This window comes from Pipistrellus kuhlii, unplaced genomic scaffold (genome assembly GCF_014108245.1).
Source record: "Pipistrellus kuhlii isolate mPipKuh1 unplaced genomic scaffold, mPipKuh1.p scaffold_m20_p_4, whole genome shotgun sequence".
In the NCBI taxonomy this organism is placed as follows: domain Eukaryota; kingdom Metazoa; phylum Chordata; class Mammalia; order Chiroptera; family Vespertilionidae; genus Pipistrellus; species Pipistrellus kuhlii.
In genome coordinates, this window is record NW_023425540.1 from 34,600,399 (window position 1) to 34,624,448 (window position 24,050).

General features: G+C 39.3%; 1 protein-coding gene across 8 annotated transcripts in view; it reads left to right on the plus strand.

Moving 5' to 3' along the window:
* ARHGEF28 (Rho guanine nucleotide exchange factor 28) overlaps nucleotides 1-24,050 on the plus strand; it is a 238,305-nt gene that overhangs the window by 166,233 nt on the left and 48,022 nt on the right. For all 8 annotated transcript variants that reach the window (XM_036410844.2, XM_036410855.2, XM_036410845.2 and 5 more), the window contains 11 exons: nucleotides 235-367; nucleotides 6,301-6,356; nucleotides 7,401-7,449; nucleotides 9,356-9,500; nucleotides 9,577-9,698; nucleotides 10,977-11,117; nucleotides 14,357-14,604; nucleotides 15,663-15,785; nucleotides 17,009-17,126; nucleotides 20,391-20,645; nucleotides 22,137-22,213. In XM_036410844.2, the coding sequence (XP_036266737.1) occupies nucleotides 235-367; nucleotides 6,301-6,356; nucleotides 7,401-7,449; nucleotides 9,356-9,500; nucleotides 9,577-9,698; nucleotides 10,977-11,117; nucleotides 14,357-14,604; nucleotides 15,663-15,785; nucleotides 17,009-17,126; nucleotides 20,391-20,645; nucleotides 22,137-22,213 (1,467 nt within the window). The remainder of the gene's footprint in view (nucleotides 1-234; nucleotides 368-6,300; nucleotides 6,357-7,400; nucleotides 7,450-9,355; nucleotides 9,501-9,576; nucleotides 9,699-10,976; nucleotides 11,118-14,356; nucleotides 14,605-15,662; nucleotides 15,786-17,008; nucleotides 17,127-20,390; nucleotides 20,646-22,136; nucleotides 22,214-24,050) is intronic.

The following is a 24,050-nucleotide window of genomic DNA, read 5'->3' on the forward strand; positions in this document are numbered from 1 at the left end:
CATATTTGAAAACCTGTATGTTTTATATGGAGTATTGCCTAAGTCATCAGAAATGCTAAGACAACTACAATACATCTGAGTTATAGTACATGTTGGCATCATGGTACCCATGGATTACAGTCCTTGTAGTCTGATAGAAATGTAGGGACTTTGTATGACTTCTCAAAGATATTGGCTCTCATTTCTCTTTTCTCATTTCCCCCCATTTTTCTGCTGCTGCTGCTCTATCTGAAGACAAAAAGCAAGGATGCCAAAGACAAAGAGAAGCTGAGTCGACATCAATTTGTCCCTGGAACTTTCTCTGGAGTTCTGCAGTGTTTGGTTTGTGATAAAACACTCCTGGGGAAAGAATCATTTCAGTGTTCTAGTAAGTTCTTGGGGTTTGTACGCGGGGTCTTTGGGCTTTGCATCCCCAGACAGTAAAATCCCTGAGGCCAGGGTCATTGCTAAGCATATTCACGTGGACATTTGTCTTAGTACTGCACGTATGATTTAACAGCTTACCAAGAATGAATGACCCATGATGGTTTGAGTCAATACTTTTTATCCACAACCTCCCAGAGCCCAGACTACATATCTCACTGTTTTAAATGTCTCCATTTGGGTGTCTAGAAACTTCTCAAATGCTACATGTCCAAAACGGAGCTCTGTTCTGCCATTCCCCCGTGCCCACCTTCAAGCTGACCCTCTTTGTTAATGGCACCCACAGTGCCCAGAACCAATGCCTTGTGAATAGCAGCTTAGTAAATACTTGTGGAGTGAAATAATTATTCAGAGCCAAAGAATTCAGGCCCAGGCAGGTGAAATGCATTTTACAATATGATATTTGTTGGTGGCCGGAGTTAGAGGGTAGCATTGGAGATGGGATGGGAGCATAAAGGAAAGAGAAGAGCAAGGGAACGTTTCCATGTAAGTCTCTTTAAATTCCTAGGAAATGATTCAATTAAGAATCGAACTGTGTTGATAGTTGTACATATCAGGATAATGCAATCCACACATGGCTTTAAAGGTGGCTTGCCTCTTCTCACTGTTGTCAGTATTTGATGACACCAGCCCTGCACGTGTTTGAGCTTTGCTTTCCTTGGCAAATACTTGATTTCTTTCTTCTATGGGATCTGAAATAGAATCAAGCAGTTCAGATTTGATTTAGGTTGCTAATTTTTTAGAAATTTGCTGTAAGTATTGCTGCGGATTGTTTCCGGCTTGCCTGCCTGTCAGCAGGTGGTTATAATCGGGTGCGATGGCACCCATTCCCCAGGGTGTCAGTCCACCCTGTTCGCCAGGCTGATCCCCCCATGGCTCCACCAGCCACATCACCATCGTTCTCTCCCCTCATTTTAAGGTAAACTCTTCAAGGGGGTGATCGGCACTCCCCGCTCTGATGTCTGGCCCTGGCACTTCTTCCCCTGCCACCTGTATGTTGGCCTCTGTCTGTAGCATGGAACAGAAATCCTGCTTTTGACGGAAACTTGGCATCACTTTCTAGTCAGGTCTGAGAGTCTGTGCTCCTGTCGATTGCCCCTCCACTTAGGTAAACGTTCTCTTTTCCATGGCCCACTTCTCTCCTGTTTACCACGGGTGTTGTCTCCTTTTTCCTGAGGCCCTCCAAACTCAGTTCTTACGCATTTGTTCACTCCCCTTTATTGTTTCTTTGTTAATAGTCATGCAATCATTTGTTCTAAAGTACTATAATTAGGCCTATCTTCCCAGATTAATGTCTTTATCACCCACGTTCTACTTCCATATTTCCAGCTGCCTAGAGAGGCTGAGCAATCAGGTAATGTGTGGCCACTTTGGAGAGTATGGAAGAACTACAGGGATAATAAACTAAGACTGTCCCAGTCACACAGGCTCAGGGTGACCCTCACTGTGGGCATCACCACCCACATGTTTTATGTGAAAGGTCGTCCTTCTTGCTGCATTAATGGTATAATACAAGCTCAGACCTTGGCCACCTTGACGACTCTTCCCTTTTGTCTCTTCCCCTCACCCCAGTCCCCACACTCTTTCCTTCCCTGCCTCCCTGGGACCAGTCCCCCCACCACTGTTTCCTTTCCTATCTCCCTGGGACCACTCACGTACATTCTCATCACCCTCCTGGGGACTGCTGAGAGCAAATTGCATTAGTTTCCCTCTCCAGGTATTTTCACTTCCAGTTTATTCTGAATACACTTACCACATCAGTCTTCGTAAAACGCCACTTTCAACAGCCCACATGCACAAAAGAGCTTCTCTCCTGTTTGTTTCCTGGACAAGCCCAAGCTCTTCTGCTGGCTGTGGTTCCTGGTCTGCCTCCTGCTGGCCAGTCCCCGGCTAGTTCCCCTTTCAGCCTCACAGCCGGGGGCTGAGCCAGGCCTGCTGTCCTCTTCTCCCCTCCTGCGGGGTTTCCTGCCTCTGTTCCTTCACTTGTGATTATAATCTCCCTTTTCTCAGTTTCCCCTTCTCTATGTCAATCCACATTTCCCACCTCGTTTTGGGAGATCTTCCCTGACTGCTGTGGCCTAAATTCTTACACATCACGTTTATGACCTACTTATTCTGTTTAATACCGGGTTATGTACAACCTCTTTTGATTTTAACTACTAAAATGGACATTAAGTTATTTAAGGACTATAATCATACAATTCTTTTGTATCCCCTTCAGCAGCCATCACTAAGCTGGGCCCTTAGACAGTCATATGTAGTTAATATATAATTAATAATATGTAGTTAGATACTCGGATGTAATTGATGCAGCTTAGGGAGCCAGGGCTTGCTGAAAAGTAGATCTTGGTAGTATAGAATATGTTGGTTCCTACTGATTTGCCATGGAAGTCTTATTGGAAGATGGAGATTGGTGAAAGTACATAGGCTGTGTTCAGCTTTTAAAGTAGTAATTTTAATCTAATAAAATTCATATAAGATATATGGTTTAAGGAGAAGCTTGGAGTTATCCAAAATTTACCACCTAGAGAACATTGCTACTTAATATTTTGATGGAGTCCCTTTTAATAAAAAAAAAGTCAGCTTGTTATGCTCATGTTTTATTTGAGGATGCTATCACATGTGTCTAGTTATTCCTTACTTACCGTAGTGTACGTTTAAGTTTTCCCCAGCATAATGTTGCACTGAGAATTCGTTTGCACATGTAACTGTACACATCTTTGATTATTGCTTTAGATTAAATTCTAGAATCAGTATGAATATACATTTGACTTCCTCTTTAACCCACAGTTTTTTAGAAGAAGTTTTTAAGATTTATAGTTGTGGGGATAGGGAGTGTTAGAGTTTTAAACTTCTTAGTTATAATACATTAAGGTTGTTTTTTTTTACACATTGGATAAGAGAATATGACATGTCCAATCTCTGCTGTTTTTGACAAATAATCCTATTTCATTGGTATAGTTTTGTTTTTAATCATGAAAGTTAGTATTTCTAACCTTAAAAATATGATGTGAAACAAAATATGATATAAATATTGAAAATCCTGGTGGCCCTAGCTGGTTTGGCTAACTGGATAGAGCGCCAGCCTGCAGACTGAAGGGTCCCAGGTTTGATTCTGGTCCAGGATACATGCCTGGATTGCAGGCTCCATCCCCAGTAGGTGATGTACAGAAGGCAGCCAATCAATGATTCTCTCTCATCATTGATGTTTCTATCTCTCTCTCTCCATTCTTCTCTAAAATCAATAAAAATACATTTAAAAAAATCCTGGTGTCCATAATTTTTTTTTGTTATAGCCTGAGTTGTTAGTTTTTCATGAAAATTGTATTTTTATAAGTTTTTTCTTGTTTATAAGTAGATTGTACTGCTTATATTTTGAAGTTACAGTTCATTGCAGATTTCACTTTCATCAACATAAAATTAATTTCTAATGCCATTAAATGCCTTTTGCATCAAATTTTACTTTGTTTAAAATTAATATTCCTCTTGCTTTCCTTTCCTTTGTATTTCCCTTACCTAACTCTGTGGTCTTGATTTGGTGTGTGCGTCTTTATTTTGGGCTTAGGTGCTCTGTAATGTAACGGAGAGGCCTTGTTTTATAACATCTTTTTTCTAATTTGCATTTGCAGCTATCAACTATCCTTTATAATTCTATGCTATTTTTCTTGATGTCTGGGTTAGTTATTTGCTTTTATCTTTTTCATAGATTTGGCAAGGAGATATGCTCTTTTATTATCTATTAATACTAACTTTAGGGCTATGAAAAGCTTATAATTACATACTCTTTTATTTCCCTTCTATTTACTCTTTTTACTTCTAGCCTCTGTTAGTATACCAATTCATCATTAAATTATTGTTTTTATATTACGGGCATAATCTTTTAGAAATAGTTTTCTATTTCAAGACCAACTTGCTATTTGTGTTCAGTTCTGTGTCTCTACTTACAACAATTTTTTAGCTGTGGTTCTTTGTTTAGCCCACTTTGCTCCTTAAAAAATAAAATTGGATTTATTTGTGAACTCCTAGATTTGATTCTGCTCTTAATACCTTTCGAAGATTATTATTGCCTTAGATTAAATTCAAAGAAGGTTATTTGTCTGTTTTCTGAAATCTTGTACATCTAAGGGTATATCTTTGCTTCTTTCACACACAAAAAGCAATTTATCTGGCCAAGTTCTTAGGCTAAATGTTTCTACCTCAATTCTCTGTCAACACTGGTCCATTCTATCTGAGCATTTAAAATTGTAGCAGAAAAGTCTGGGGCCTGCTTGACCTTATTCCTTTGTGGGTGACCTGCTTTGTCTACTTGAGGACTTTTCAATTTTTAATCATACAGATATCGTCAGAATGTTTCTATAGAATAGGTTTCATTTAGTTATTTTTTCTAGGAAACAGAGCTTTTGATCTATCTTTTTTGCAGGGGTGGGGTGGGTGGGTTGTTAGCTTTAAAAGGAGTTTTTGTCAGTTGTCGCTTTGACTATTGCTTCTGATCTAGTTTTTCATATTTTTTTCCTTGGAGAGGTGTGATCTCTGTTATCTGTCTTTTTTTGTATGACACCTTTTATTTTATGATTATAACCTTCTTTTTCTCCACATTCTGGAGGAAATCTTTCAAGTTTAATTTCAAAGTGCTGCTTTGATGTTTCTGTCGCATTGATTCTTCACACCCGGTTCACGGTTCACATTCTGCTCTCCACCTTCTCCCTCCTCGCAGTCCTGTTTCATCTCTCAGAGCTCCTCTTCCTCTCCTGCTGCCCTCACATCTTCCTCCTTCATGGCCGGTGGGGCCTATTTCATGTCTCTTCGGGAGAATACATTCAAATATCTAAAAATTTCTCTCTTTCTGAATTCAGTAATACTTTGTGGCTCACTCTACCTGTTTGTTTTCAGTATAATTTTGTGCTAGGGTAGCTCACAGCTTCTTTTTTTCTTTATTGTTTTTTTATTTGCTTATTCTGGAATGAAGAGAGGGCTTCTGGTTTCCATGTTTGCCAGCAGGACCAGCTTGCGGGTCAGCCTGGGCCCTGCTTACTGGCCACTGTGGTGTTGGCTGAAATGCCTCTGTAGACCCACAGGAGGGAGGGTGGTTGGGTTCAACCTCCTGCACAGTGTGGCTTTGATGGACCTAAATGGTTGGAGAATCCTTTCTCATGGAGCTTTTGATAAGCCACAGGTTCCTGCATCTATACAGGGCATGGGGGTGGGTGGGATAGGGTGGCCCTGGCGTGTGGGAGGGCAGGGAGGACATGGAGACAGCAGCCTGGCAGGAAGCAGTCCCCACGCTGGGGCAGTTTTAGGTGAGGACAGCTTGGGTCTCTGAGCCAGTGGCAGAAAAAGGCAGGCAAGGTGTTCCCTTACATCTTTCAGGGAGATGAGGCCACGTTGTTTCTTGGAGAAAAACACAGGCCACTAACTTTCCTCTTTTAGTTTGGCTACCTCTGGTTCGTAAGCATTCCTGTCGGAGCCAATGATATTTTTTTCCCCCTCAGTGGTGGTGTGAGTTTTTCTTTCCACTTCCATCGGCATTCTACCTGGTGTGGGAGTGGGCAGTTGCTACCAGCCAGATGTCTGAAATCGCTTACAATACAGGCCGATAATAGCAAGCGAGTTCTCAGGCAGACACAGACATGTAAGTCGTGTGAAACTCCAGGTGTCGGAATGGATGAGTCCCTCTGCAAAAAGGAGAGCGGTACCTCCAGGGAAATCAGACAATGGACAGTGTAGTGGGGCTCCACATCAGTTAGTATTTTTTTCCTTATGTTTCTTAAATATATTTTAGTGTGAATGTGCTATTTTATAATGACCAGTAAAACCACGATGTTCTGATTAACTTAAATATGACACTTTAAAAAAAAAAATCTCTTCCCTTTGTTACAGACTGTACTGCAAGTGTACATAAAAGTTGTAAAGATGCCGCACCTCCATGTCCCAAGGTAACCGCTGTCACCTGTGCATGTGCATGTTTCTCTCTGGCTCATATGCTTCATATGATCCGTTTAGGTTGTGACTCCTCAGTTATCATCTAGATTTATTTCTAGAACGATCACTGCAATGACAAAATCACACACGCTCAAAGTGTAGGGCTAGTCCCTTCTCTGTGTGCTCCCAGAGCTGGAGGGAAAACGCAGTCTGGCCACCAGAATTAGGCAGTGAGGAGGGGTGGGTCTGCCTTCCTGCGGGAACCTGCTTGGTTTACCAGTGTGAACCCTGCTTATATGTAAATGAAGCCTAAGCAGTAATTCTCAGACATCAAACCCCATCAGCACCTGTAGGACTTGTTAAAACACAGATTTCTGGGCGCTCCTTCCAGAACTTCTGACCCAGGAGGTCTGGGTTGGGCCTGAGAATTTGCATTTCTAACAAGTTCCCCAGAGATGCTGCTGGTCCGGGACTATGCTAAGGCTCGCGGGACTAGAAGAATGTGCTCAGTGTTTGGGGGTGGGCTTGAGTAGATGGGCACCTATCATCCTACTCCCCTCTTTCCACTTTGAAGACATGTCAGGAACGCATGTAAGAAAGCATGAGGAACTTTCAGAGGGAAACTCAGAGTCACAACCTCCATGTGAACTGCATCACACGCTGTGTCAGGCCACAGAGTTGAGGGCGATGTCTATTGTGCAGAGTTGTGTCCTGTAGGCAGGAGGAATAGCCAGGATGGAAAGCAACAAGTGGGAGAAAGGCATAGCTGATAGAAACTCCCCTTTCAATGCGAGCTAGGGTTGTCTGCCTCTAGGCTTTTAATAAAGCTGGGATATTCATGAGACTCACGTTCATGAAGCACACATTCATTATAACTTAGCATCTCATTACCATAACATTTTTCTTTGTTGCCTTTAATGTCTTTTGCCTTGAATTCCTCTTTGAAATAATGAAAATGATGTGATAAGAATCCTATCTTGTGTACTAACTGTGTGGACATTCTTGTTGTTTGTTGGTGCTTTGATCTTATTTTATGTGTTTCTGATGTTCTTTACCAGAAACTCCAAGAGAAATTTAACAAGAACAAACCACAGACCATCCTTGGAAGTAAGTGATGTGGAAAACTAGAACTTTCCCAATTTCGTATATTCCATAATTTTTTTCCAATGTAAAATACCCCCAACTTTTGTTTTCTCATTTGCCCAATTATTTCTTCTTTCAGAACAAATGCTTGGCATAATTTTTAGTTACCAGTATACAAAGAGATCAAGAATGGTGTAAACTTCTATGGCAACCTAAAAGCCTTTGTACGACATTACTGCATGATTTAAACAAAATCAATTACAGTTTACATTCGATGTTATTCTCTATTAGTTTCAGGTGCATAGCATGGAGGTCATATTCTTTTATATTATGGAGGACTATATGGAAGAGGTATTATGATTTTGCCTCAATTCTAAGATGCAATCTGGCATAACATGCACTACCGATTTAATAACCTTTTAAGGGAAAATAAATACATTAAATGCACATGATTTATGTTTTCCTAGCAGCACATTTTTATCTACACAAGCACACACCACACACTTCTTCAGAATCACAAAATTAGGAGAGAAATCTTCAAGTTTGGAATTTATAGATTCTTATCGTTCTCTGTTTATTACCATAACAACCTGGTGTTTTTCTTAGTTGTGCTTGAGGCTGGAATCTCCTTAGCTCCTCTAGGATGGCTGTGAAATGTCAAGATCTATCCAAGTTTTGTTTGCATATTGTTAGATTTGGTGGTCCTATTTTTCATTGAATTATATATAAAATTTAAACAATTCCTCCTGAATGTAACTGCAGCCTTTCACAGTTCCTTATGTTGCATGCAAGAACCAGCCATACCATCATCTCCTATGTTTGAAATCCTTTGATGTGTTGTGAGAGATTAGCAATTCTTCTGCCTCACGTGGCCTTGTTTGCCATGTGACCTGCATTTGAAGTTTGTGATCCCTTTTCATTTCAAGGCTGTAACGAAGTGTGAACTGGGTTTTTTAAAACCTCTTGAATTAGGGGATAAGGAGGTATGCATCTTCATGGTGACATGCGATTGGGAGGTGATGTTACACAGGTTGAGCTAATGCAGTCAGTACAGCTGAGACATAAATAACTGGCTCTTCTGACACCGGAGTTCCTTTGACCTGAGCTTAAGGTACTTCTCATTTTCATAAGGTTAAGCATGAAAATAAAAAACATCTTATAATTAATAAAATACCATCCATTCCCTTTCTTTATTTGGGAGTCACAAGAATAACATTAAATCATGCATGTGTCAAATTCCTTGTAATATCCCCCTTTTGCTTGAGAAGGTGCCTGTGACAGCTATGCTATTATAGGACTAAAATATTTTCTGGGAGGTATAGATAGAATCCAGCAAATGTAAATGCACCTATGGCCACAGCATTTCAGAAATGGCCAGAAAGGCATTGAAGCACCACTTAGTTTTCAGTATGTGAGAGACCTGGAGAAGCAGGTTTCATTCTGATGAGCTTTTACAGCCCATGGGCTCAGCGTGGCTTTTATTTGCCTGAAATTCACAGACCATAAAGACACAGACTCCCCAACATCATTCCAATCCATTGACAGGCTTTGTGTGTGCGTGTGCTTGCTTATACACACACTATGCATTCTAGTCATAGTGCTAATGACACGTTGCACCTCTTCGAAGCTGGCTCTGGGGAGGACAAGCAGTGGTTTATGAGAAAGCTGCCGCAGTGTTTCCCTGTCCCATTTTCCTGTTTGTTTGTCTAATCCCAGCCACCCATAGTCTCCAAGTGGATATTGTCACCTGCTGTCAGGAGGGTGTGACATGGAAGGGACATTCGGAAGCAGGTGTTGGGATGTGGAGGGAACTGGCTTCAAGGCTGAGCATGTGAAACGCTAGAAGAGGCCACTGAGTGTTTCGCCTCCTGTACTTCTTGTAATTACTGCCCTCTATGAAAACACATGAAGCATCCATTCTGATTTCCAGATTCTTCATTTAGAGACGTCCCCCTGGCTGGTCTCTCCTTGCATCCTTCTTCCTCCATGCCCATCGGCTTGCCGGCTGGGAGGAAAGACACCGCGGGGCCGGCCCATCCACTGTCCAGAAGTGTTCCCGGCACCACCTTGGACAGGTGAGTCTGTGTGGTTTTACGTCTTCTCACCTCAGAGCTATTGCTGGGCTAACTCTTCTCCCTCCCCCCACCGCAGGAGGCCAGGGCCAGCCTTGGAATCTGAGAGTGACGCGAACGCCTGGAGAAGCAGGTCTCATTCCGATGAGCTCTTACAGTCCATGGGCTCATCCCCCTCCACGGATTCTTTCTTAATGGAAGGTGAGAAAAAGATGTTGGCATGTACTGGTGTTTCTGTGAGCATTTGCCAAAAGGAATATTTTCTGAAGGATATAAGATTAAAAAAATATTCTTTGTTCTTTTTAATTCTGTTTCATGGTGTATCCTTGGTATAGGTTTTTCTATAAATAAATAAATAAATAAATAAACAAACAAACAAACAAATAAATAAATAAATAGAAAGAAAGAAAGAGAGAGAGAAAGAAAAAAAGAAAATTTAGACCCAAAGAAGATTTCCATAGAGTGACCAAGGAAACATGATGTATTTTTTAGTGGACATATGTCATAAATATAATGATGAGAATGGCATGCCTTGTATGTTGGTTATTCTTTTAAAAAGTTTTATAGCTATTAATGGAATTGAAATAGGATTATACATTAAAAAGATATATTTCAGTTAGTTAAGAAAGGACTTGCTTGGAACTCTGGGATATTTATTGTCATCTGTTGCCTCCCACTTCTAGGGGAATAAAAACATTTTTTTAAAGAGCATATTTTGTAAGGTATGACTTAATGTGGGGAATTACTTATCATATCCAAGTTGTATCAATAAATGAAGGAAAACCGAATGAAAGGAGAGTAGTGACAAGAGAAAAGTGTAGACTCTGCCCCAGGAATCTGTGTTTTTTGTTTTGTTTTTGTTTTTAATTTTAAACTTAAGACTTTAAGTTCATTGCCATGTCATGTTTATTGCTCTGAGCTGGAATCACTTCTAGGAGTGCTATTTGGACAAAACAGCTCTTCATTTTCCTGAAGGGTGTGTATGTGTGTTGTCAAATTCTGTCAGAAAACTCTTGTGCTCATGTGGCTTGCGTCCTGACACCATGTGCCATGTTTATAGTAAGGACAGCAAACCAAGAAAAGATAAAATAAAGTGGACAAATACAAAATTCAAATCTGAGTAAATAGTGTGAAACAGCCCAGGGCAAAAGATTCTGTGTTCAAGCACACGTGGACGCTGAAGGTTACCAAAAGTAAAACTGAAACAGAGCGAGCCAAAACAAACAGAAGAATCTTCAAATTTTTTTTTTTTTTTTAAGTATAAACATAACCATTGTGTTAATATCTGATTCTTCTTTGCCTTCATGAGTGCAGTCTTGGTTTTCAGATGTTTCAACTCCATAACAACAGTATTTTGGCTTAGTTGTTTCTGTTTATAGCACGTTTATTGTGTGATGAATCCATAAACATGGGTACTTGTGAAGGTCTGTTTGTGTTTCACATGTTACTCCACTTCTGACTTTCCCAAAACCACATTAGATGTCGTGGATTCTTCTCTGTGGAGCGACCTCAGCAGTGATGCCCAGGAGTTTGAAGCAGAATCTTGGAGTCTTGTGGTGGACCCCTCGTTTTGTAGTAGACAGGAGAAGGATGTCATCAAAAGACAGGATGTCATTTTTGGTAAGCTTTTCAGATATGCTCCTTGGGATGAAGCAGTGTCATGTAGAGGAAAAAACCTGGACTTTGAAACCATTCAGACCTCAGTTCAATTCAAATTCTACCATTTTCTTTCTTTCTTTCTTTCTTTCTTTCTTTCTTTCTTTCTTTCTTTCTTTCTTTCTTTCTTTCTTTCTCTCTCTCTCTCCCTCCCTCCCTCCCTCCCTCCCTCCCTCCCTCCCTCCCTCCCTCCCTCTCTTTTTTTTTTAAAAAGCAACTTTCTTAATGTGATTTTTATTTTTATATTTATTTATTTTTAAAAATACATTTTTATTGATTTTAGAGGGAAATGGAGAGGGGGAGAAAGATAGGAACATCAATGATGAGAGAGTATCATTGATTGGTTACCTCCTACACGCTCCCTACTGGGAATTGAGCCCGCAACCAGAGCATGTGCCCTTGACCAGAATCGAACCTGGGACCTTCCAGTTTGCAGTCCAGTGCTCTATCCAGTGAACCAAACCAGCTAGGGCCAAATGCTACCATTTTCTAGTTATTTGATCTCTGATAAATTGTTTAATTCACCTGGATCTCAGTGTCTCCATCTGTAAAATGAGAATAACGATACTCGGGTTTAAAACGTTGTGAGGATTAAATAAGGCATTGTGTGTACGTGATACAAAGCAGAATTTATTTCTTACACCCTTTTAAAGTTTATTTAAGCATGGCTTATATATATTTACCTCTGCTATTATAAGAATCACAGAAAAAACTCACATATATTAATGTAGGGTGGACAGGGCATGCACCAGCGGTTGCCAATCAGGTAGACAGCAATGGGAGGGGCAGCACCTGGATTTAGGGCAATGTGTGACGGTGTGATGCCGTCCTGCCTATGGAGTTACACTCTGCTGACATTTACTATTTCATGCCATGTGAGGTGGAGGCAGTCTGAGTCAGGGGAAGTTCAATTATGCACTAGTTTGGAAAAAATGAGGCTTAAAAATTTCTCAAGTACAAAGTAGATGCTAAATAGTAGTTTCGAGAAGACACCTTATTTTGAAAGATAAGACTAGCTTTTAGTTTTCATTGATCCCATGTACATGCAGACTTCAGATCTATTTCAGGTTCAGTGTCAGACCACTGCAATAAAGCAAATGTTGCAATAAAGTGAGTAACAATTGCTTTGCTGGTGAAGGCAAAAATTTATTTTATTGTAATAAAGGCACAATAAAGCAAAGCACAACAAAACAAGGTGTGCCTGTGTGCATGTGTGGCCCACAGAGTCCATGGGCAAGTGAGGACCCTTCTCACCTGGGTGGGCATGCAGGCCAGGTGAGGTGCTATGCGAGCGTGCTTCAAGTCTGTCCAGAGCTGCATCAGTGGGAGTTCCTATGGAAAGGAAATGCTGCCAGTATTTCTCATGCAAGTTATATCATACTGTAATTCTTCTTCATTTTTCTCTTGATTTCATATATTATAAAAAAGAACCTAACCCATTTTGAATGAATTTACCATGTAGGGTAGTTCATAACGTGGCCTTTGTGTCAGAAAGACTTGGATTAGGGAAAATTCTTTCAATTTTCTTCTTTATTGTCTTTTAAAGATGAGGGAAATAATTTTTATTTTGGAGTCATGCTAGATAAATGGACTAGAGGATTAAATGAAATGATATGGTTATGTGTTTAGCACTGAAACTTGGTAGAAAATAATGTAAAGTTAGTTGGTTTTCAATTAAAGAAATTTTTGTTTATGATAAAATAATAAAGCTACATTTAGATTTGTTTACCCTCCATGGCTAATTTTTTAATTTAATTAATTAATTTATTTTTATTGTTGACATTTTAGATTCTTTCTTAAAACATATAAGTTTGGAAAAACTAATCTAGGACTTCTGGTGCTTCTATTTTACAAATTGTGAATTATTATTTTCTCTCATGTTGCATTCTTAAAGTTGAGATTTAATTTATATACCATAAAATTCACCCCTTTACAATGAACCTAATTGTTTTTAGTATGCAACCATCAACTGCCGTCTAATTCCATGGGATTTTCACTGCTCCAAAAGGAAAAAGCCTGTACCCATTAGCAGTCATTCTCCACTTTCCCCTCCCACTTAGCCCCTGGAAACCACTACTCTACTTTGTGTGTCTTGGGATTTTCGTGTCCTGGACATTTCACATAAATGGAATTATACAGTATATGATCTTTTGTGACTGACTTCTTTCACTTAGCATTATGTTTTTCAAGATTCATTCATATTGTAGTATCAGTCTCCATTCCTTTTTATGCCTGAATAATATTCCATTGTGTAAATATACCACATTCTGTTCATCTAATTATCAGTTGATGGGTATTTTGGGTTGTTTCCACTTTTGGGGTCATGTGGTAACTTTATGTTTAACCTTTTAAGGAACCTCCAGGCTATTTTCCCAAGCAACTGCACCATTTTACATTCCCACTGACAAAGTATGAGGTTTCTGACTTTTCCACATCCTCACCTCACCAACACTTCTTTATTGTCCATCTTTTTTATTACAGTTATTCTAGTATGTGTGTAGTCGTGTCTCACTTTGGTTTTGATTTGCATTTCCTTGATAGCTACATGTAATGATGTAATTATTGGCCACTTGTATATATTTGAAGAAATATCTGTTTAAATATTTTGCCTATGTTTGAAGTGGGCTTATTGTTGTTATTGTGAGAGTTATTTATATATTCTGGATACAAGTCTCTTATCAGGTATATGATTTATAAATATTTTCTCCCATTTTATGGGTTGTCTTTTTACTTCCTTGATGATGTTCCTTGATCATGATACATTGTTTTCCCCTAGAGAAAGTGGAAAGAAAAAAAAAAATATATATATATATATATATATATATATATATATATATATAAAACAAAGCAAAACAGAAAAACTGAGACATACTAAGTTATATTTCAGAGAACATTCAGGGAAGAATAAGACCAGTTCCTAGCTAAAGGTACCTAAAGACACTAGCTAGTTATGTTATGAGAGTTTCAGATACATTGGATTCTTATGTATTGGACTTGAATTTATCTTCTTCTATCTGGAAAAACAGAAAATGTTGATTAATTTAAGCTTGCATGAATGTTTAATTGATGCTGACTTTTGTAGTGGAAGAAGATTATTTTTAAACATTTCCTTTTTAATTTGTGTGACGTATAGTGTTCAGCAACTAGCTTAGGTCAGTAGGGATTCTTGTGTAAAAGAACCTGTTCCTGCTTGCGTGTTTCAGAGCTAATGCAAACGGAAATGCATCACATCCAGACCCTCTTCATCATGTCTGAGATCTTCAGGAAAGGGATGAAGGAGGAGCTGCAGCTGGACCACAGCACGGTGGATAAAATCTTCCCCTGCTTGGATGAATTACTTGAAATTCATAGGCATTTCTTCTACAGCATGAAGGAGCGGAGGCAGGAATCCTGTGCTGACAATGACAGGAATTTCGTCATTAACCGAATTGGAGATATTCTAGTCCAACAGGTAAGAGAGGTTTAAAGGTCCTAAACTCAAAAACTGAAAGGTTTGCGGATTCTCCACGGCATTAACCACCAATGGAGAACTGGAATTAACTTCATTTTGATTGAGAGATGATTTTGGTTGACTTTCTTTTGTTTGATGTTAGTTTATATGACTGATGCCTGACAGTTTCCAAAAACCAGTGACTGGCCCTATCACTACTTCCACCAAGAGTCACAGCCACAATAAATCCCTTTATGGAAATTCTATTTAAACTTCTTATTGTGATGGCTTTCCAATAATGTGGCTCCCCAGTGTGCTGTGATAGTCTTACCAGCATCTTCAAGGCAAGCACTGGCTCGTTTTAAAAGGAGGCAGCTCTGTACCATGAAAGCCCCAGAGTTCATGCCTCGGAGACAGAGATTGATCTATAAGTCAAGCTTATTGAAATATCTAGCCCACATCTCTGCTTCTCTCCATCAGTTAATTAACTGGCACCATAGTTACTCATCTTTCTCTTTTATCTTGCCCAATGATCAATTACCTGCCTCTTGATCTATTTGTGATGTGCTGACAGAAATCAAACTCCAGACTGAGGACTGAGTCCATGGACATGGACCCTTAGTGAGAGGTCCCCAAGTGTTGCCACATAATCCTTTCTTCAATCTTCAAAAATATTCAAACTATAAGTTGAAATCACAAAGATTACAAAAAGAATAAATTATATCAAATGTTTTTTATTTGGCTATTTGATAATTGAATTAGTTTAGTATAACATAATCACATTAGATTACTGTCTTCCCTTTACCTCTTGACCACTTTTTTTTTAACTGAAAAAGGTAAGTGATTGTGTTCAGAAGTTCCATGATTTTTTTTAAACAGAATATGCCAACATTATTGTCTATTTGTAGATTACTAATAGGCAATTATTTTAACATATGCTCATCAGCATTGAGCTCTGGAAACCAGGATCTTTATTCTTTATTTGCAAAGTATGTATTGAAATATATGAAAATTGCATTTTCCCTGTAGTGTTCAGAACTGACTCGATTTATAAATCATCACTGAAATGTTATTCTCAGTTTTCAGAAGAAAACGCAAATACGATGAAGAAAATATATGGAGAGTTCTGTAGCCATCACAAAGAAGCTGTCAGCCTATTTAAAGAACTCCAGCAGAATAAAAAGTTTCAGAATTTTATTAAGGCAAGTATTTTAAAATTCAACTTGAGAAAACTGTTCATGCTTATTTTTTACATAACCTCACTAAGTTTCACATCTAGGTGTTGTTTTAGAAGGAGTGCTAATAAGTTTGTGGTCAAGATGGAAAGTCTTTTTTTTTTTTTTTTTTCCTGTGTTAGTAAAATATTTCTTCTAAATCATTTTCTTTTGTAGCTTGTATTTGTGAAGTCATGTCCTCCAAGCTTATAAGCACCTTTGTAATATCATGTGAAGCTCTTTCATGCCCTGACAAGTTAAAAATCAGAAGAATCATAGTAAAAACAAGGACAGAATCCTTCCACTCCCACTGAATTAGCTTGAAGCAAATCCATGACTCATCATCATCATTTTATATGTATCTCTAAACAATACAACCTTTTTAAAAATTACAGCGACATTATCGAGCTTAGATAAATGAACAGTAATTCTTTAATATTTTTCAACAGCTGGCCAGTATTTGGATTTCCTGATTATTTCATAAAATTGAGTTGCTTAAATAAAGATCTGTCCAAGGCTTACAATTATATATGAGGGTTATTTCTTTAAAAAAAAATTTTTTTTTTAATTTGAATGTTTCTCTTTCCTTTTTTTGCACCTATTATTTTTTTTTGTTTTGTTTTTGTTTTTTTTTGTTAAAGAAATTTGTCCTTTAGCATTTCATGGATCCAAAAATTTTACATAACATTTAAAAAATTCTATCAGATTCTCTTCCTTTTGTTTCTGTATGTGTATATTGAGAATTTGAAAACTTAAAGAATACTCTGAAATTTTTAGAAAAAGTTGCCCTGATTAGAGGGAACTTTAAGTTGAATAACAACACATAAAGAGGATGCCCTGTTGGAAAAATATAGTTATCGGCAAACTCATACTCAAACTCTAACTTTGATTTCTGAGTATTTTTCAACACTTTTTGTTCATGAATCTTAAGTCTTATATGTATTTGAATTTACTCACATTGGGAATTAACTACAAATACATCAGAGAAGATTTAAAACTTCTTGAAATCTCGGAGAGCTGGGTTATTGAAATTAATGACAAAGTGTACGAGTTAATGACAATGCATCAATTTTCAATTAGTAATAATGTGTATTGTATTGTGTCTGAATAGAAGTATGCTGTTGCAGATTCTTTGTATTATTAAATTCACTTCTATAAAGAAAATACGAATAGAGTTTGTGAATATAAAAATATATCTATCCTTTTTTAAGCTCCGAAATAGTAATCTTTTGGCTCGACGCCGAGGAATTCCAGAATGCATCCTGCTAGTCACTCAGCGCATCACAAAGTACCCCGTCTTAGTGGAGAGGATATTGCAGTACACAAAGGGTGAGTGATGACTTCTGGGACAAACATTTGCCTCTTTCATTACGTTGAAGCATGCCTGAGGTGTTGTAAAGACCTATACCGGTAAATGCTTGTGGCCTCTGATTCATAAAGATTACCATTATGGAAAAACTGTTAAAGCCTTAGGATTTGGATTTGTTTTGAAAGGTTACCTTTTATAATGTGGCTTGGCCAACAGTCTAAAGTCCTCCAACCAGCCCAAACCAAGCGGGCTTCTTCATACTTTGACCCCGCCTTTCTCTTCTGCAGCCTTTCCATATCCAGATCTTCTTCATACCTCTTCATCCTCATCTTCCTGCTACCTTCCTGCTGTTTGTTGAAACATATGCAATTGATCACAGCAACACATGTCAACTCTCCTAACCAATGAATTATTAAATTGAGAATGATTTATGAAGGAGCTATTTTTGACCCTGTCAATTTGTTAAGTTCCAGGGAGTAACATCTGGGTGTCCTTTGAGGAGCTATGAATGCACATGGCTGGATTGTAAGCTCCTGGAGGGATCTAGAAGACCTGTGTCTGTCTGGTTCACAACTGGATCTTCAATGCCTTGTACAGTGGCTTGTCAAGAATAGCCTATCAATAAACAAACACACATCAGTGCAATGAATGGATAAATAAAATTGCCAGTTCCAAAAGTTAGCTTATCAATTTTGAATTTATTTTTATTGGGGTTTAGTGTGTTGTATTAACATGAACTGGGTTTGGAGTTATGTAAACTTGCATTGCTATTGCATATTCTTGGTTCTGGGGCTCATTAGTTGGGCAAGCTAATTAAGTGAGCCTCTGTTGTCTCCACTACCAAGAGAATAATAATCCTCATCTTACGGAATTGTGAGGATCAAGTGAGATTGTCTCAGAAAGTGCCCAGTGCAGAGCCTGGTGTAGACAAGGTGCTCAATAAGTGGGAGCTGTTTTCATTCTCTTTATTATGGTTAGTTGACTTAGAGTTAATGAAAATGGTGTCCTAAGATACTGTGTGAGATCAATGAGATTTTATATGCCAACTCTAAAAAAGTTAACTCTGACATTTATTTTTGGGAAGGGGTCTAGGTGAGTAGGGATCTAGGTGAGTAGCATCTATTCCTTGTGTCCCATTTTTATTTATCCTTATAATATAAAAGAAAATAGAAGCACAATATACAGAGAAAAACCTCATAAATATTGTTTTCAGCAAAAGAATGAAAACAAAATCAGGACTTTCATTGTGTATTATGTTCATACTAGTATCCCTGCCACAGATCCATGTGCCAGTAGGTCGCTGCCACCCTCCTGTAGCTCCCCCACCTCCCTCCCATCTCATAGCTTACCACCCTGCCCCCTCCTATCGCACTCTGCTGCCTGTTCATAGTTCGCTGCCCCACCCTCCTGCAGATCTGTGATCCCGTGGCTATGCAGTTGGTTGTTAAGCCTCAGGGTATATCGGATAACTAGCATATTCCTTTCTTATTATATAGGATATACAATACCTCACGGATTAACATTTGTCAGATTGTATTAGGTCCGCTCCAACAATCATCCCATGCCACATCCCTGGAAGAAAGAATAATAGTGATTCCCTAGTGTGTGTCAACCATGATAATTATGACATAGGGCTTCTCACACATAGCTGTCTGACCTCCTTAGGTCATTGCTTCCCAATGGTCTGTCTCTTTCTCTGGCTACTGAGAACATGGTTCACCTGACTCTATTATGCAATGCTTCTCAAACTTCATTAGGAGTTACCCTTCACCTGGGGATTGTTTACATGTTGATTCTGATTCAGTTAGCGCCTGAAATAGAACCCAACGTATGCATTTCTAACAATATTCCCAGGTGAGTCTGATGCTGCTATACGTTGAGTAGCAAGCTATTGTAAGATAGTAATTTGTCCCTGAAGGTCAAGACTTGGAGCCTTTTCTTGGCCTTACCACAAGTCACCTTGTAACTCAAGATTGACTTTCTCTACTCAACTATCCTACTATGAAATATGCTCTTTAGAAAGAAATTTGGTGGGGGGCGGGGTGTATGCTGCTTATTGGGCAATAGGCCTAGTAAAATAGTGAGGTGTGTCCTCTCACGGGCCATGAGAATGACTCTTCTTTGTTGAAGATGAGTGTCTGCATCTATCCCTTGAGCTTTTCTGACAGATCCTCGTGTATCTAACACATTTGGGCCTTTGGAGGACTTGTTCTCATCCCACTTGACTACTATTCCTTCGTATTTATTTCTGCTGCTCTAGGGTCTGGAAAATCTTTTATTTTTCTCTGCCATTTTTTAAAAACATCTTTTAGCAACTTTTAACCTCCTGAAACTTTCCCCTTCAGTTCCTTTTGCCTCAATAAACATCAACTAGTTGGTTTTTAAAATCCTCAACTATAGAAAATAGCTACACTCGGTTTTATCTGGAGTTTCAGGATGCTGTTCCAGAAACTCCTCCAGAGTTTTTGCTTAAGATAATCCATAGGTAAGAGCAGGTGGCCAATGTTTTAAAGAATAACAACCAGACTCGATGATCATCTACTCTGTTGGCATGAGCCACTAGGCACAGTGCCATGGTCCAGTTTTTTAGTTCAAAAAATGTTTAATATGTATTATTGATATATTTTTCTTCCTGCTAATGCACTTGTAAAATGTAGTTTTGAGTGTTATTTTTATGGAGGAAGGGATCCAAGAAAGCAATTGAGTCTGAGGCCCATTCAAGGCACCCTGAAGCTCTAATTTATGAAAGGACTTCAACCTGGGCTTGTGGCTTGATTAAGTTCTGAGAAGCTTAGTGCGGGGATTACTTGATTACCTGTGTCTGGGAAGGTAGAAGGAAGGCCTAACTTAGTATACACAGTGGGGCAAAAGTAGGTCTACAGTTATTCAGATGGAAAATAATTAATAAATAATAATCCAAGAATAAACGCTGTGTTTTGCGTACTCACAACTGTGGCTACTTTTGCCCCACCTTGTATATAAGACATTCCCTTCTCTAGGAGGAAGGTCAAACCAGTCTCTAGAAATCAGACATCCTGTTTTCATAGTGTTTCAGCGGAGGCACATCTGATAAGCAAATCTTTTATAATTAAATATTTTAGCGGTTCTTTTGGGAGGAGGGGTGCACAGTGATAATGTGGTATTTGAATTGAATCCAGCATTTTTGTTCAGAGACTTTTCCTGTTTGGATGATACATTTAGCTGTATTTAAAAGTATAGGGGAAAAACTGTCTCCCTTAGCTCTCTGGCTTACTGTATCACGTTTCTTTCTTTTTCCCATGCAGAAAACACGGAAGAACATAAAGACTTATGCAAAGCTCTTTGCCTAATAAGAGACATGATTGCAGCCGTGGATTTAAAAGTCAGTGAATATGAGAAAAACCAAAAATGGCTTGAGATCCTAAGTAAGATCGAAAACAAAACATACACCAAGCTCAAAAACGGCGACGTGTTTAGGAAGCAGGCGCTGATAAGCAAAGAAAGGACTCTGTTACACGAAGGCCTTGTTTTTTGGAAAACCGCCACGGGCCGCTTCAAAGGTACTGTGGCACTCCCAACCCAATTTCTCCTTTTGCCACACATGATATTCCTTTAGCAAAGGACAGGCTTTCAAAAGACAAATAGTTCAGAAATGTAGGCACAAACCCTGGGTCAGCGGGAAAATTCCTGTAGGATCGAGTTGTGAACACCCGTAGGCCATGTGGCCAATGCCACGAACCTTTTCAGTGGCAGTTTGCAGCTCTAAGCAAAAGCCCTTATGTATGTCCTATGAATGTCCAAGTTTGTGAGGTTTGAGTCAAAGGAACTGAGAATTCTTCCAACTGTTGGCACAGAAATGTTAATCTGGAAAATGTGATTTAAAGTGGGGTGGTACACCTGCACACTCAGCTCAGGAGTAACCGGCCGTGGAGGGGAGGAGTGAACTTCATGAATGTCATGTTCGTACTGAGTAACAAACTACAAAAATAGACACGCTTACATTGGTGTAGATGCTTCCTCAGTACTAACAGCATTAACGTGACTCCACTAATCTGGTCCGAGTCCGAACCAGTTTATTCAGATTCTTAGGGGCTGATTCTATAGCTTGTCCTAGGCTTGATTCTTGCTTGACCTAGTCTTTCTCAACCCTGGCCACACTCTAGAATCGCCTTTCGAGCTTAAACAATTTACTACTGCTTCTCCCCTCCCAGAAATTCTGAGCTTATTGGTCTGGGGATGAAGGTCTGGGGATGAAGGTCTGGGAATGATGGGGCTGTTTAAAAGCTTGCAGGTGAGACTGCTGCGCAGCCAGGTTAAGAACCTCTGGTCTGCTCTCCTTGTTTTTACGCATCCTAACATCCTCAGGTAAACACCGAGAGGTTGTTAATCCTACTGGAGGATTGTCCAGTTTCACTGGTGATTGCCACTAATGACTGAAATGGGATTTGTTGGTCAGCAACTTGCCATGTGGCACCTAAACATTAACCACAATGAGAACATTAACCAAACTAAAATATTAAGCACTGTCTATAGATCCTGTGTGTCTGATTATTATCTCTTGATCCATTTTTGCAGAATCATTAGTTTGGTAGCTCTGTCAGAAAGGCCAGTGGAATAGAAAAGATGGGTTCTTGTGAACAATTTGTAAGGGAACTATAGGACTTAGATGGAACAAAACAGCATATTTTTATATATAATTTGAGGCAGAAGCTGTCCTATAACATTTTTAATTAGCACTCATTTTTCCCATAAAGGTAACAGCTTGCTCCATTCTATTAAAACTTTTTGTTTACTTGGATATTTTTCTTCCTTTTTAAAAGTTACAACATTAAATTTGCTGGATATTTAGCAATACTTATAGTGACACACATAACCATGCACACCTAGTCGTGGCTTGTCTGTTATCTATAAAATATCTTTGGCTATCATAATTCAGTCATTTTATCAAAGTTTCATAATTAGATGAAGTCTTTTTACTTTAAAAATATTTAATATCGGCATTTGCACTGTGGTTTGCTTCATTGATACTAACAAAGCTTTTTTCTTTAAAGATATCCTAGCGTTACTTCTAACTGATGTGCTGCTCTTTTTACAAGAAAAAGACCAGAAATACATCTTTGCAGCTGTTGTAAGTATATGGCCATATGATGCATGTTTAATCCCACATCTCCTTAAAAAATTCCTGACATTCCTGGTGACATTATATAGTCATGGGTGAGAATATGCCCCTGTTATATTCCCATTGTAATTAATGACTACAGTGTTTAGTAACAAACATCTAATTGGACTTAAGTAGCATGATGAACATTGAATTATCACAACCAGGATAGGTAGTTAGCTGGCTCAACATAATCAACCAATTATGATACACACACACACACACACACACAACCACACACACATATATAATCTTTATTATTGCAAGTATTACATAGGTTCTCCTCCCACTCACCCTATTAACCTCTTCAATTATGAAAGGATTGCAGAGGTTTGGAGTTTGGTACTGGCTGGTGAACAGGCACTGCCATAACTCCCTCCCCCCTGCTGTGATCCTCTGCCATCTGGTTCTCCAGGTCTTTCCTCCAAATACCCACCCCCTTGGCTTTCCAGAAACTCACATGTCAATGTTGGTCACTTCTGGCACCTTGCTGCCTGTCTTCTGTACCTGTTGCTAACCCAGTAGGACTCAAATATATAAAATGAATAGGAAAAAGCAGGTGTTTTTGACTAAATCCTGGAACCCTGAGTGTAGGAGGTCGTCTCACCATGTAGATGTGCAAGTTGAAACAAGGAGGTGACCTTAAGGTCTTGTTATCACAGTGGAATCACAAATAGAATTGCTCAACGATAGAACCCGCCACCTTGTAGAATCTCAGTGGGTATATTGTCACCATGGGGCTAAAGGTGGCGGCTCCTGTTCCTCCTCTTCTGTGGCAGAGCCTTCCGTGCCTACAGCGATGTGTGCCTGCACACACCCTCAGATGTGGTAGGGCTGTGGGTGCTGGGAGAGCAAAGCCTGCACTAGAGTCAGCAGTGAGGCAATGAGCGGCATGTTCTGTAAAGGCGTCACTCCGTCCACGAGGGAGAAGCAAAACCACATACTGCAACTTACACTGTAAATTGTGGAAGCCACAAACCAAGGAAGAGTCTTCATATTTACACCCCAAAACTTCAGCAGGCATTCCTTTGGCTGTTCTTCCATGTATGGCTGCCTCGCTACCTTACTATGTTCAGTGTCTCACTCATCTCTGAAGCCCCCAGACTAGAGGGAACAGTGGTCACAGGAAATGTTGGGAGGAGAGGTGACTTAATCGTAGATTGGATGCCAAGTTGTAGACTTCCTTCCTATTCCCCTCCAATAGAATTAAGCTAAATCTAGTTCTACAGACATTTATCGAGGGCCTGCTCATGCAAAGCACTGTGTCAGACACGAAGAGGAATTAGACCTATTCCTACCTGCCAAGAGGTCCCCTGGTCGGTAGAAATTAGAGAAATTTGCGGGTAGAACTGTGGAAGTTGTGTTGCTGCTCCTCTGAGAGTAGGAGACACTGGTTATGCCAAGGGAGTCTGAAGCCTGGCCACCTCATTCCTGCCTGTTATTTCCACATTCCACTCCTTGGTACTTGGGGTTCTGTATCTGTCCCCTTATTGAAACAGTGTTGTTGTTAACTGCCAACTTCAAGGGACCTTTTAAGTTTTCCATCTCTCTCAATTTCTCCGTAGTATTTGATATACTATTTCCTATCCCATGCCTTTCTAGAAAAATTCCTCCACCCCTGACTATGACATTTTGATGTTTGGTTTGTTTTTTCAGTGCTCTGATGATATTCTCTCTCTCTCTCTCTCTCTCTCTCTCTCTCTCTCTCTCTCTCTCTCTCTCTCTCTCTCTCTCTCTCTCTCTCTCTGTTTTTTTTTAAGTTGTCCTTTTATTTATTTTTTTGTTGCAAGGTAGATTTATTTACTTG